The 14,042-nt window shown below is 50.3% G+C and overlaps 2 protein-coding genes across 4 annotated transcripts; one reads left to right on the top strand and one right to left on the bottom strand.

Moving 5' to 3' along the window:
* Window positions 1-3: 3 nt before the first annotated feature.
* On the top strand, window positions 4-6,690 carry LOC128560828 (transmembrane protein 198-like). 3 transcript variants are annotated; one of them, XM_053554331.1, is made up of 6 exons: window positions 1,010-1,477; window positions 2,341-2,411; window positions 2,930-3,189; window positions 3,765-4,346; window positions 4,881-5,038; window positions 5,161-6,690. In XM_053554331.1, the coding sequence occupies exons 3-6, from the start codon at window positions 2,979-2,981 to the stop codon at window positions 5,296-5,298; spliced, it is 1,089 nt and encodes a 362-aa protein (XP_053410306.1). In that variant the 5' UTR covers window positions 1,010-1,477; window positions 2,341-2,411; window positions 2,930-2,978; the 3' UTR covers window positions 5,299-6,690. The 3 variants fall into 3 exon arrangements, with proteins under 3 accessions (XP_053410307.1, XP_053410306.1, XP_053410305.1); XM_053554332.1 differs by lacking the exons at window positions 1,010-1,477; window positions 2,341-2,411 and adding an exon at window positions 4-514; XM_053554330.1 differs by lacking the exon at window positions 2,341-2,411.
* Window positions 6,691-6,770: 80 nt separating this feature from the next.
* Window positions 6,771-13,787, bottom strand: MMP19 (matrix metallopeptidase 19). The gene is made up of 9 exons (XM_053554327.1): window positions 13,549-13,787; window positions 13,147-13,232; window positions 12,111-12,241; window positions 11,701-11,916; window positions 10,997-11,242; window positions 10,160-10,285; window positions 8,743-8,907; window positions 8,220-8,347; window positions 6,771-8,063 (listed from the first exon to the last, which is right to left on the bottom strand). Exons 1-9 carry the CDS (start codon window positions 13,636-13,638, stop codon window positions 7,731-7,733), a joined length of 1,521 nt encoding a protein of 506 aa, XP_053410302.1. The 5' UTR covers window positions 13,639-13,787; the 3' UTR covers window positions 6,771-7,730.
* Between the last annotated feature and the right edge of the window lie 255 nt (window positions 13,788-14,042).

Here is a 14,042-nt window from a genome sequence, read left to right as displayed (position 1 = left end):
CCTACTTCCACTTCCGGGGTCAACAGGGAAGCGACGGGAAGGAAAAGAAAAGGCGGTTGGCCGAAGCGCGAGCAGGTCTAGCAAGCTCTGAGTCAAATCAAAGGAGGTGGTCTTTGGAAGGCACTGGCCCCGCCCCTTAAAGGGCCCTCTGCTATCGCCCTCCGCGTGCTGGAACGGGATCCCCGCAGGTTGCACCACTGCAAGCGAAGCAAATGTGCTCTGCACCAAAGCCAGAGTACTAGGGGCAGACTCTCAGAATTGCTCTGGCTGTATTCCTGGGCTTTGCCGAAACTATAAGGTTTGAAAGACAGCCACCAAGCCACACATAGTCTGTATCCCTTGCAGACAAAACCAGGGAGCTCCTTGCCGACTGCAGCGAGGACAGAGGCCCATTTGTATCCAGCAGAAGTGGAGTGGATGAGAGGGTGCCCCGAGCTAGCCCCTGCCTTGGCCGGGCAAACAATACCTCTCCTTTCGCGGCAACCCTCGGCCTCCCCAGCGCCTGACCCAGCTGGTGAGCTGCCCTTAAGACTGCAGCTCCTATGGCCCAGATCAGCCCTTCTGGACACGGCTCCCAGGCCCTGTCACGGAGCGGTGCCTGGGGACTAGGAGCTTAGCTCCACTGGGCTCAGAACCATAGCCCAGTTCCAAACGCTGAACTCTTGTGCATGCTGCTTTGCATCTCATCTGCATACCAACCATTAGGTCGACATCGATTCGCGACCCCGCCCCACGCAGACCCAGCTAGGTCCCCTATCTGTCCATCCCTTTCTCTGCGCACGTCGCTAGCCTTACAGCGCTCCTGTCTGTGCCCTGGTCAGACGTCGTCTTGCCCCGCAAGGTTTTCCACCCATGAACCCCAGCTCCCTCCGACGTTCCCAGGCCGAGTAAAAGCCCCTTCCCCGGTCCCCCAATCCCGACCACCCGATTCTATCGAAGACAATAATCCCAATTCTCTGGGAAGTGGAAGAAACCAAGCTTGGAGCCGCGGGGGGGCGCTGGGACCTTAGTTGGGGTTTTCAGAGCTTTGAGCTGTCAAATTATCTCCTAAGTATACAGAGACCTTTCACAGAAAATCTTGCGGTGGCTCCCAGGACCCTACCATGCTATGGTTCTGGGTCTCTGGTCCTAGACTAGAGTAGTAGACAACTTGGGTTCCCCCCCCACACACACACACACAGAGAAAAGGGTTGAAGGGACCCACCCCGTGATGTCACCCCCACCCCTCTGCGCACACGCGCGTGCGCGCATACACACACGCACACGCACACACACCCTGTCCCCTTCCTCTACCCCCCAAGTTAATTGCATTTAGTTCACAAGGCTTGGGCTACGACTTGCAAGAGTTTAGGGGGCAACGAACAGAGTGCCCTTGGGGTATCCTCGACCGACAGCCGCCCCGGCGCCTAGGACCTCCGGGCGGGGATGCAGCTCGGGGTCTAGGAAAGCATTTCCACCCCCTCCTCTCCTCAGGGTGGTGAGTAGTTAACACTCCCTTTCCAATCTCCCCTTGTTTAGGGTCCCCAGACTTCCAAGCTGATTGGGAAGAGGAGCCTCAGAAATCCTCCAAGCCACCCCTCTAGCCACTTAGGACTTTGATGTCCAAAAAGACAGCTAAAGTGAAGTGCCTGTATGCATGCCACCTCACTCCCACTGTGCCCCAAATGCCAGCCTCTCCTTGGTGTTCTCCTTTCAAGATCTGAATTCAAATCCCATTGGCAGTCCTGACACCCCAGGAGGAAGGGTGGTTTAGAAAAAGTGCCACCAGTGTCCTGAGGGGAGGAGCAAGTTCCTACCACGATGTGAGATGGCTATTGGCAAAGCGCCTGCTTATTCCAAGAGGGGCTGTGGGATTTGGACTGTGGATGATTTGCCCCTTAACCTAACAACTCCATCTAGGCATGAAGTTGAGGCTTCAAAATCCTGACAAACTATGGATGACTATCTACTTTATTCTTTGTCCCAAACTCTAAGTGTCTTTTTTTCCTCCTCTTTTTTCCCTAGGGTTGCAGCAGCTGTGGGAAACCCCACAGTGACTCATCTCTCCTCTTCCTCTTCCCTCTCTATTAACCCTGCCCTTCCCAGTCCAGTGGGGTAGTGTTGAGTCCCAGCTGCAGATGGGACAAGCTTGCTTTTCCACAGGAACAGGCTGCTGGGGCTTTGGCTCCCAGTCCCATTTAGTGTCTCTGTGCCCCTACCTCTACACAACCAGGGCTTCCTGCCCCTCCCATCCTTGCCTTAGAAAGCTGGGGGGAGCAGATAAATGCCCATTGCCTTATGAGATTTTCATTTTTTTTTTTCAAAATTAAGTTTCTGTTTTAATTTTGTTTATTGTTACAGTTCGGCCGGGGTTGGGTTTGAACTCACCACCCTCGGTATATGGGGCCAGCACCTTACTCACTGAGACACAGGTACCACCTGAGGTTTTCATTTGTTTATGTTTTACTTAGTGCTCCTGTTTCAGAGGGCAGTAAAGAGACATCACTCCCCCTAGCCCAATCCTGTAGATTTCTTCAGTTACCCCAACCAGGGTCATGCTCCCTCCTGAAACTGACCCTTCTTCAAAAGAAATAGAGATACAGGCCCAGTGCCAGTAACTCAGTGAATAGGGCGCTGGCCATGTACACTGAAGATGGTGGGTTTGAACCAGGCCAGGGCCTGCTAAAATAACAATGACAACCGCAACCAAAAAATAGCCGGGCATTGTGGCAGGCGCCTGTAATAGTCCCAGCTACTCAGAAGGCTGAGGCAAGAGAATCGCTTAAGCCCAAGAGTTTGAGATTGCTGTGAGCTGTAATGCCACGGCACTCTACCCAGGACAACATAGTAAGACTGTCTCTGAAAAAAAAAAAAAAGAAAGAAAGAAATAGAGGTACAGAGTCCTCAGGATTTATGAGCACCTGAGTTTCTACCCTCTGCCCCCTTGCAGGCTTCCCAACCCCCTCAAGGTATTTATGGATGGATGAAAGGAGCAGGAAATGACCTCCCACTCTGGGACCACTTTCTCTTTGGCCATGGAGGAAGCCTTGTTGCCTCTGGCTGTGACGTCTGACCCCAGGCCCTTTAATCAACAACTCCCAGAGCCTCCAGAACCGAGTTGTGTTTTGGAACCCCAGGACAATCCTGAACTGGCACCTGCCCTGGTGTGTGCCCTTTGCTGCTGTTTTGGAATCATCTACTGCTGCTTCGGTGAGGGCAGGACCAAGGTCCTGGGGGGTAGCTGCCCACATCTGTCACTCTTAAGCATGGCGCCAGCTTTCTTCCTTGTTTCTGGTCACCTTGCCTGTCTACGGGGAGATACCTATCTTCAGTGTGGCCCATGTTGCTCTTGCCAGCTTCTTGTCCATGCCCATGCCTGTGCCCTCTGGGTCTAACCTCTGGCACCTGTTGTTTTCCCTCCTCTTGCCTCAAAACACCATTCCCAAATTATTCTCCATGCTTAAGACTTCTCACCCTTCCCCCCAAAACCTGAATCAGTTTGTGCTGATTTCTTCCTATCTGCCATCCCTGGAAGTCCTAGACACTCTATACTTATTCTCCTCAGAGCATCCATCTTGCCTCCTGATTTTCTCTTTGATTCTCTCACAGTTCCTGAAAAGCCTCCTTGCCCTCTCTAAGGTTATCCCTTTTTGCCCCTAGTCTTGAGGACCCATGGTGTGTTGCTCCTGTCTTCTGCTCCCCTAGTTAGCCATTCTTCTGCCTTCAAATTCATCAGAATTTAAACATCCTTTCTGCCTCTCAGTGCCTCCCACCTCCCTTCCCAGGCTACCGCTGCTTCAAGGCAGTGATGTTTCTCTCGGGCCTGCTGTCCGGAGCTCTGGTGATCTTCCTGCTATGCCACAAGGAGCGGGTGCTGGAGACACAGCTGAGCCTGGAGGTGAGCGCAGGCATCGCGCTAGGCATAGGAGTCCTCTGCGGCCTGGTCACCATGCTGGTTCGAAGTGTTGGGCTCTTCCTGACTGGTCTCCTGTTAGGTCTGACTCTGGGTGCTGGGGTCCTCCTAGGTACTGAGCCCATCTACCAACCACCTTCAGCCTGGGTGCCAGGAGGGGGGCTGGTGGGGCTGGCACTGCTGGGAGCCTTGCTTACGCTTCGGTGGCCACGTCCATTCACAACTCTGGGCACAGCCCTGCTGGGTGCTGCAGTGCTGGTGGCCTGTGCTGACTACTTCCTGGAGGGACTAGCACTGGGCAGTCGGTTGGGCCAACGCCTTCAGGCACTTCCAGCCTTGCCTCCTCTCTGCTGGTATAGCTGGGTCTTACTGGGGACCTGGCCAACCTTGGGGGCCCTTGGGGCTCTGGCCCAGTGGAAGCTCATGGCTGAGGAACATGGAAGCCACGACAATGGTGAGTTAGTGCTGTAGTACAGAAGCAGCCAAACTGTACCTACTCATGTCCCTAGTTCCTAGACTTGAAGGGAAGGGGAGAAAAATACTTGTGGGAGGAGAGCAGGGGAAGATGTCCAAGGTGAAGGGGGCCAGGGTACTGAAAAAAAGTTTTAGAGTTGAAGGAGCTAAAGAAGATGTGGGTACAAATGAGAAGGGAAGGTGTCAGACAAGCAAGAGTTATTAGAGGCTATGATGGTGGGAAAGGAGGATGACAGGAAAGTCTAGATGGAAAGAGTAGGAGAATTACAAAGAAAAGTTTCTTACAGAATAAATAGGAGGGAGATGAATCTTAAGAAAACTATGATAGGAAGGCCAAATGGGTTGCTCTAGACCAGTGGTTCTCAACCTTCCTAATGCCACGACCCTTTAATACAGTTCCTGTGAGTCGCAACCCACAGGTTGAGAACCGCTGCCGTAGACTATGAGTGTGTTTGAGGGTGGGATTCAGGGTCTAAAAAGGCCTCCTTGAGTCTGTATTGCCCCCTTCAATCAGTGGTCTTGAGCCACCAACAGAGGCATCTCCAACTCCTTCGGATCCGTCAACAAGAGGCCAAGTGGCACCGGACCTCCTCTGGGATGGGGCTTTGTGAGAGCAGCTGTCGGTGCCAGCCCCCCCACAATGCCCGGAGCCCTGCTGACAGTCTGGCTCCAGTGAGTAGGAAAGACGGGACACCCTGGGAGGCAAGGCAGAGGGCATATGGGGATGGACAGGGTGGGAGGGGGGCTCTAACCCAGGCCCCTCCTTCTGTTCTCTCTGCCCTGTGTCCCTCCAGAGTTATCTCCAAAGTCTTCGAGAGCACCAACTGGGACCAAGCCCCCAGGCCACAGCCCCTCACACCATCCTGGACCTGGATTCTAATTGTGGTTCCACTGTACCCCTCACCACACCGTCTGGTTCTACCCAGACCTGAGCCTAAACCTCCACTTTTGCCCCACCACTAGTGAGGGCCTAAGAACGCTAGGTGGGCAAGGTTTGAGCCCACAGAAATCCCACAGAACTTCCCCACCTCCTGGACTTGGGGATAGGATTTGTGCTGCAACCCAGACCAGCCCTATAGGGATATGTTTCATGGACAGATAGAAGTCTTGTGAGGAAAGGGGAGGAAAACAAGTATGAGTACCTACCTCTGTCCAAAATAGAGGTGTGCTGGTGCCCCACAAAAAATAACATCCTAATTCTCTCCAAATCTAGGAGAGCACTTACCTAAATAGCGTTTCTTTATTTCTTTCCTTCTTTTTTTTGAGACAGAATCTCACTCTTTGCCCAGACTAGAGTGCAATGCATCATCTTAGCTCACAGTAACCTCTAACTCCTGGGCTCAAGTGTTTCTGGTGCCTTAGCCTCTAAAATAGCTGGGTCTACAGGTGCACTGCCGTGCCTGGCTAATTTCTCTATTTTTTCTTTCTTTTTTTTTTTTTTTTGGTAGTTTTTGGCCGGGGCTAGGTTTGAACCCGCCACCTCCAGCATATGGGACCGGCGCCCTACTCCTTGAGCCACAGGCGCCGCCCTCTCTATTTTTCTAGAGATGGGGTCTTGCTCGTGTTCTCAAACTCCTGACCTCAATCAATCCTCCCACCTCAGCCTCCTAGAATGCTAGGATAACAGGCGTGAGGTACCATACCCCACTTCAAATAGCCTCTTAAATACGCACATCAGTATGCTTCACAGTGGTAAAGTAAAGGGAGTTTTTTGTAGGATCTGTAGAAAATCAGGGAACCCCCAAAGCATTTGATAACTTTTTGATGGGGAGAAGGGCACAGAGAAGCTCCAGAAAACCCCAACGCCCTCCTCATTAAGACACAGTTGGGTTTCTGGTTGGCCTTTCCTCTGAACTCTGTAGATTTGAGCCCTGTTCTCCTACCTCCATTAGGAGCACTGCCCTCCATGGTGCTTCCTCTTCTCTTCTTCTCAACCTGGGGAAGAGGACAGCACAGTGCCTGCCTTAGCACCTGGTTGCCCCAAACACTGGATTCTTGTGCCAAGGAGAGAGCATTGGCCCACATGCCAGAGTCTTGCCTTTTGCCCAAAGGAGCCTAGTCTTCAGGGCTGCGTGGGAGACAAGTGCCTTCTCTGCCTCTCCATGTGGGTGATACTAATTTCCTCCTTAACCAGAACTTGATTCCATCTGCTTATCCATTCTAACCCTTCCTCCCTCTGACTCTCCAGCCCAAGATCTGTTCCCTGGTTCTCCAGACAGCATAAAGACATATCCCTCTCCTAGGAAGCAAGGCTATGGTGGGAGGGAGGAAGAGCATGAGAGCATATGAATAAAATGGCACTGAATCCTGAACCAGGAAGTCCAGCCTCTACTGTTACTGATCTTTTCTTTCTCTGAACACCAAAACAAAGAACTAGCCATCTTGACAAATCCTCTGTCCTCTAAAGATTTGACAAAGTTAGCCTTATCAGATAGACTACCGTAGGAGTTACACATCCACACAGCTAGAGGAAGAGCTGTTCAGTCCTCTCTTATGGAAATGGAGTAAGCCTTTCTTTTCCTTTTTTTTTTTTTTTAGAGACAGAGTCTCACTTTGTTACCCTATGTAGAATGACGTGGCATCACAGCTCACAGTAACCTTCAACTCCTGGGCTTAGGAGATTCTCTTGCCTCAGCCTCCCGAGTAGCTGTGACTACAGTCGCCTGCCACAACTCCCGGCTATTCTTTGTTTGGTTTGACCAGGGCCAGGTTTGAACCTGCCACCCTCGGTACAGGGGGCCGGCACCCTACCCACTGAGCCACAGGCGCTGCCCTGGAGTAAGCCTTTATTAAACACAAATGGGCCAGGTACTTCACATGTAGTATTTCGTTTAATGCAACAACCCTGCGGGACTGGTATTAACCTTTTTTGCAAATGAGGAATCCAGGGTTAATTAGCTTGCCCAAAGTCATATGCAAGTAAATGTGATTCTCAAGGATTCCAAAACCCTTGCTTATTTTACTGGCCATGCTGTTTTCTTGCTCTTTAGGAAGAACAGGACGCAGGCATCCAGCCACCTCAGATGTTGCCTCTTGTCAGTTAAGGGCCCGATTAACAACCCCCTCCATTGTCCTCAAGAGAGTAGATGACATAATTGGAAGTTTTATCTAGGACACAGAAGCAATGGATGGAGTTGGGGCTGAATCCAGGTTAAGTGTCACTTTCCAGGAGGGAAAGACTACAGTAGAATGGTAGCTACTTGGAACTGTTGGAGGCCAAAGGTCATGCCCCTTGTGGCACCTGCATGGTTCTAGTGAGCAGACATTTGATTCCTGGTCTTAGGCTCTGGGAAGGTTGACATTAGCAGGGAACAGAAGGGCAGTGGAGCCTATGGCTGAGGTTGCAATTGTGAGTGGTCAGTGTTCAAGGTGGTATATCTGTGGCTGAGGGAGTGGTGTCCAGTGTTGTGCCTGTAGCCAAGGAAGTGCTGTCCCCACTTGACAGGGTCACATCTAGAGTCCAGGGATGGCAGTGCATCCAGTTGCGGGCAACATTTCTGGGATAGCCTTTCTCTACTCGAAGCTGCCGGTTGAGGGCCCAGTATTCTTTGCCCTTGAAGAAGTAGACTCGGCCATCCTGCCAACTCATAGCAGCTGAGGGTTGGTCTGGCACTCCCGTAAACAACCCCTTGATTGGTTTGGGGTAGTGACTGAAATCAGTTTGGGTTAGCTCGTCCCACTGCCAGTACCCGGAGCCCTGGGTATGAGGTGGGCAGGAAGAAAGGAAGGATGAGGAGAGAGCGTAAGGACCGCCAGAGATCTACCCCCACTCCATCACAAGATCTTTGCTTCCCAGCATCAAGTAAGCCCACCCCTCCTAAGAAGGGATTTGCCCTTGTTTTGAACTTTATACCTTAAAGAGAAACACCTTTTGGTTGAGAGGCCAATAGAGAGCTGCATCCAGGTTAGGATCTACCCTGTTCAGCTTCTTGGGGAAGCCAGGAGACATCTTGAAATTAATGAAGCGCCAAATCTTGTCTCCTGAGAGTACATGAGGAAAGAACAAATCACCTGTGTTCCCAGGTGTTTGCTTTGGTCTCCCTATTCCACCCTTTCAGAAATTTCTCCCTCCCTTTGTGGCTTTTTTTTTTTTTTAGACAGTCTCACTTTGTCACCCACAGTAGAGTGCTGTAGCGTCACAGCTCACAGCAACCTCCAGCTCTTGGGCTTAAGCGATTCTCTTGCTTCAGCCTCCAGAGTAGCTGGGACTACAGGTGCCCACCACAACACCCAGATTTTTTTTGTTGCAGTTTGGCCGGAGTGGGGTTCGAATCTGCCACCCTCAGTATATAAGGCCAGTGCCCTACTCACTGAGCCACAGGTGCTGCTTAAGGCTAGGCCTTTTCTAGATAAGACACTGTAACTAGCCCCCTTACCCTTAAAGAAGTGAATCCATTGTGTTCGAGGAGAGTAGACAGCAGCGTCCAGGTTTCCCGGGAGCCCCTCCCAAAGGGCAGACACTCGGAATAAGGGGCCCAGTCCTGAATCTGTCACAGTCCACACATAGTCCCCCTTGAAAGCATAGGTCTTCCCACGGGGCCCTGCAGCAAATAAAGGTGTGTCAACAAGTCAAAAAGATAGAGATCAAAATTGTAGTATACGTACATCATGGAATACTATTCACCCATAAAAAGATGGTGATTTAGTATCTTTTGTAACAACATAGATGAAATTGGAGACCATTCTCCTAAGTGAAATATCGCAAGAATGGAAAAACAGGCTTGGCGCCTATAGCTTAGCGGCTAAGGCACCAGCCTCATACACCAGAGCTGGCGAGTTCGAATCCAGCCTGGGCCTGCCAAACAACAATGACAACTACAACCAAAAAATAGCCGGGTGTTGTGGTGGGCACCTGTAGTCCCAGCTACTCAGGAGGCTGAGGCAGGAGAATCACTTAAGCCCAAGAGTTGGAGGTTGCTGTGAGCTGTGATACTACAGCACTCTACCAGGGGTGACATAGTGAGACTCTGTCTCAAAAAAAAAAAAAAAAGGAAAAATAAACACCACATGTACTCAATACTAAATTGGAGCTAATCAATCAACTCTCAAGTACATCTATGGAAGCAAACCCAAAGGAAATTAAGTAGATGGGGGAAAGGTATGGTAAATTCACACCTAACTGGTACAATGCACATTTTCTGGGTAAAGACCACACTTCCAACCTTGACTTAAAAATGTACAAAAGCAAATTATGTAACCAAAATGTGTATACCCCTGTAATGTTCCAAAATTAACTTTTTAAAAAGACAAAGATCATATAGAGGGTTGTGAATACCTCAGGCAGGCTAATAACTTGCCCTCTTCCTACAGATTCTTCAAAAATTCATTCAATTTTAATTCAAGGAGAAAATTAAAGGCAGAGAAGGAGGACCCAGAACTCTTTGTTGTTCAGAGCATTTTAGCTTTGCTACACTCAACAGAATAGCAGATAGCTGTTCCTCTTGAGAACCTCGCTCTCTAATTCAAGTGGCTTCCAAGTTGTCCTTCCAACCAGGTGCAACATCCTCTCTAATAGGTATTCCAGTTAACACAGTTTTCTCCATCTTGCTGCATTTCCAGATGTGCTACCTTAGAGGGTCGCAACCTTGATCAATACCTGGCTGGCCCACCTTTTTTGGCTCTGAACCCTCCCCCTCCATGCCACAAGTCTCCTTCCAACCCCTGCTTGAGGTCTTACCTCCATGGCTCATGTTAAAGTCTCATGTCATTCCCATTTGTCCAGGCTGTCCCATTTGTCCCATTTGGTCAGTGGGCTGTCCCCACTGCCAACAGCCTGGAAAGAAAGGGTCTCACCCAGCATCATGGCGTCCAGTTCACCACTGCAGGGGTCAGGCATGGGACTTGCTTCTGTGGGCACTGGAAGTACAGTGGGTAGTTGCGACTCTTCTTCCTCATCACTTATATCTGGGATCTTCTTGCCTGCAAGGTGAAGTAATGCTACTTAGGGAGAGAACACACAGCTCCTGGACTCCCCACCAATCTTCTGTAAGATCTGCCCAGAGGCCCCATAAAGAGGCGGAAAGGTGATCCTAGAGAGTTTCCCTTCGTAGTTGGCAATATCATATTGATATCGGCAGGAGACATGGTATAGGTTTGAGAGGCACCATAAAGGGGAAAGAGGTTTCCTAGAATGTACATTCTCCATCCTCAAGAATGAATGTGAGGAGAGAGAAGCCTGGAAGGAAGATTAGACATGCAGGAGTCAGAAACTATTCCTGAAAATGAAGAAACCTGAATAACCAGGCTGGAGGAAAAGAAAGAAAACAAGCTATTTGCCTCCATGGAGGGTGGACCCATCTCTCTAGGCCTAGAGAGATGCCAGTTAGACTGACTTTTTTTGTTTTATCATTATGTCTTCCCTGGTAGAGTGCTGTGACGTCACAGTTCACAGCAACCTCAAACTCTTGGGCTTAAGCAATTCTCTTGCCTCAGCCTCCCAAGTAGCTGGGACTACAGGCGCCCACCACAATGCCTGGCTATTTTTTGTTGCAATTGTCATTGTTTTTTAACTGGCCCCGGGCTGGGTTCAAACCTGCCACCCTTGGTGTATGAGGCCGGTGCTGTCGTAACCACTGTGCTACCGGCACCAAGCCCAGACTGACTTTCAGCTCACTAGGGAGAAGGACTGACCATAGAGAGCCTGGATCCCTGACACATCATCACGGTGCAGCTTGAAGTAGGGCCGGTAGCCAGCGTAGACAGGGGCCATGAGTGCCTGGGTATATCGGGAGTGCCCAAGCCCCAGGGCATGGCCCAGTTCATGGGCTGCAATGATGCGCAGATTCACCCCCCTGTAGGTCCCCTCCGTCCAGAGCTCATCTTCGTCAAAGTGCACGCTGCCCAGCTCTGGGATGTCAGCATGGGCCAGGACCCTCCCTGGACAAAAGCAAAGGTGAACAGGAAGGATGTCAGAGCCCAGCAGGCCGCTTGTTAAAAACTCTAATTATTCCATTCCCTTAAAATTTCCCCAGCTACATCCACTGTCTCTTGGATGCTTCCTTTTTTTCCTTTCAGATTCTCCCATCATCACTCAGTTCTCTCAGTGATGCCCACCACTGTCCCTATCTCCCCAGTTACTGTCCCAGTCCCTCAAAGGTGTGCCTAGAGTCGTGGAATTTAAGGCAGGGAAGGAGGCATAAGTTTTAAAGAGGAGGCTTGATAAGTCCCCAAGTATGTGACCAACTGCTCCTCCAAGGAATGTCAGAAGGTGATTAGAGTATAGGGTGAAGGTAACCACAAGAGGCAGCCTGAATATTAATGTTCCAGAGTCACTGGCTCAAGGAGAGAGGTCATCTCAGGAACCTGCAAGGAGAGACCTAAGAACTGTTGCCTACCAGGCCCATCAAAAGTATTGGAGCAGTATGGGCTTCTGCGGCCATGGAAGGAGAGGCGGATGTCAGCCCAGCCAGCTTGCACCTCCCGGAATATCAAGGGGGCCACATTGCTCCAATATTGGAAGGCCTGAAGCAGGGCTGCTCGGGCTGTGTGGGATGGAAGGGTAGAGGGCAGGTTCAAGATGCGGAAGGTCAGTTGCTTCTTTCTCCAGCGGCCTGGTTAATAGACAAGAAAATAGATTAGAAACTCAGATCCTTCTGCCAACATCAGCAAGCTTCCCTAAGTCTGGGCACTCATAATCCCTCCAGACAGGTGATAATTAACAGATTATCCATTCAACACTGAGCTGGTCCAAGCAGTCTAGAGCCACACCACCCTCTCCTCTCCCATTCCCAGCCTCTGTCCTCACCTAGCAGCAGGTATTTAAGGGTCTTTTGGTTGAAGGGATCCTCTAGGCCACAACGAGGCTTCCTCATGTGGGCCCTTGTAGCATCATCCAGCTGACCTGAGACTGGCAGCTCAGATGCTTCCTGAAAAACTCTGAAAGAAGCAGAGAGATGAGTTTACCAGGGCAGGAGAATCTGGGATAACTGGGAACTAGATAACTCTTTGGCCTCTTACTGTCCAAGGTGGTGGCCAAGGGTGGCACAGAATCTCTAAAGTTAATGGGATCATTCCAGCCCTAAGTCCTCGTAATTGGGACTTTCTCTTCCATTCTGCAGAAATGGCAATCCTCCCTCTTCACTGCCCCCACTTTCAGTCTCTTTTATTTGAATAAGGTTGCCCTCAGCTATAGCCTTCCTCCCCTACTATAATTTCTAGCCTCTGCTTTGAGGAGGTATCTGGACCTCTGCGGTACAGATCTTCCCACCAGTGATCCCACCTAATGGCCTGTCCTTCCTCAGCCTTCTCCCCTGTGACTGGACTATTCCCAGCCTGGCCTGCTCAGGGGCAATTTCATCCACCTATGGACTATCTTTAGGCCTATGGACTTTTCAAGGGACCTGAACATATCTGAGAGTAAAAAGAAAAACAATCTATTATGTCCAAAATATAAAAGAAAACTACAAAAATAGAAATAAATAAATGCTGAATTAAATGTCTTCAAATGTAACATCATGTCAGCAACTCAACTGGCAGTTTATGCATACAAATTATACTTCATGTGGGCTATCTCTAAATATTAGTGTTTGGGATACATGTGGGATGGAGCACAGAAAGACATGCTTAAGGCCTAGGGATGTCCAATAACCGTGCTCCTCATCTGTGAGTTCTCATCACAGCTCATGCCTCTACCACCCTAGCAATGACAGCCACCCATCCTCTAGATCCCCGATATGGAATTGGGTCAGACAGAGGTGAAGCGGGGGAGAAGAAGGGACGAGAAGAGGTAGGAAGACCCTGTGACCTCAGCTCTGAAGGCGAGCATCTTTATGACCGCTCACCTCAGAGCTTCAGTGATATCTTCTGGCCTGAAGTCATCAGGTCCTTCTAGAGGCTTCTGTAGGTACCCATATTGCAACAGGTACTCCTATGATGGGGGCAGAAGTAAGCAGGTTAAAAAGAGGGTTAATCTCAAAAAAAAAGAGGGTTAATCTCAGGGTAAAGCATCTAAGTAATCTAACAGGCCCATTAGGAGAGGAGGGGCCAGGTGTGGAATGACTAAGGAAAAGCATTTTAGAGAAGAGGGTCAAGGAAGCAGCAGGAGATGGGTAGGGTGGACCATGGGGCAGAGGGAGCAAGGGAATGGAGTGTAGGGAGAAGCCCAGGAGGGGGCTTGGATGGGACTGTGGAGCTGCAGCTCTTGTCCCTCCCTTGGCCTGGGTCTCTCTTTTCCAGGGACTCACCAAGGCTGCCTCCTTCTCTGCAGGCCTCAGGGTCCGGCCTGACACTGTCATGAGGAGTAGGAAGCCCAGCCACAGCTGCCGCCAGTCCATGGTTCCACCAGACAAGAGCTCCAGAGGCTGTATATGCCCTCTGACCTGGGATTTCTTGGAGTCTGGGGGAGCAGGGATAGGCCGGGGGATTTAACCTTCAGTTCTTTTTACTTTCCAGCCTCTGATCCTCTTTTAAAACTTGAACTAAAGGGAATCGGGGGTGGGGGGAGTGGCAGTGGGAGATGACTCAGCTTAGAGATATGTTGCAATTCATCCTTAACCCCTGCCCTCCCAGAGAGTAGAAGAGGAGAACCCCCAATCCCTTTCCCCAGTGTCCTCTGCTGGACATGGGAAGATTTTTTGTTGGTTTGTTTTTAGACAGAGTTTCACTATGTCACCCTTGGTAGAGTGCCGGCGCTTCACAACTCACAACAACCTCCAATTCTTGGGCTTAAGAGATTCTC

The sequence above is a fragment of the Nycticebus coucang genome, chromosome 12 (assembly GCF_027406575.1).
Source record: "Nycticebus coucang isolate mNycCou1 chromosome 12, mNycCou1.pri, whole genome shotgun sequence".
NCBI classification, from domain to species: Eukaryota; Metazoa; Chordata; class Mammalia; order Primates; family Lorisidae; genus Nycticebus; species Nycticebus coucang.
The sequence above is the reverse complement of the archived record's forward strand: the minus strand, read 5'-3'. Positions and strand labels throughout refer to the sequence as shown.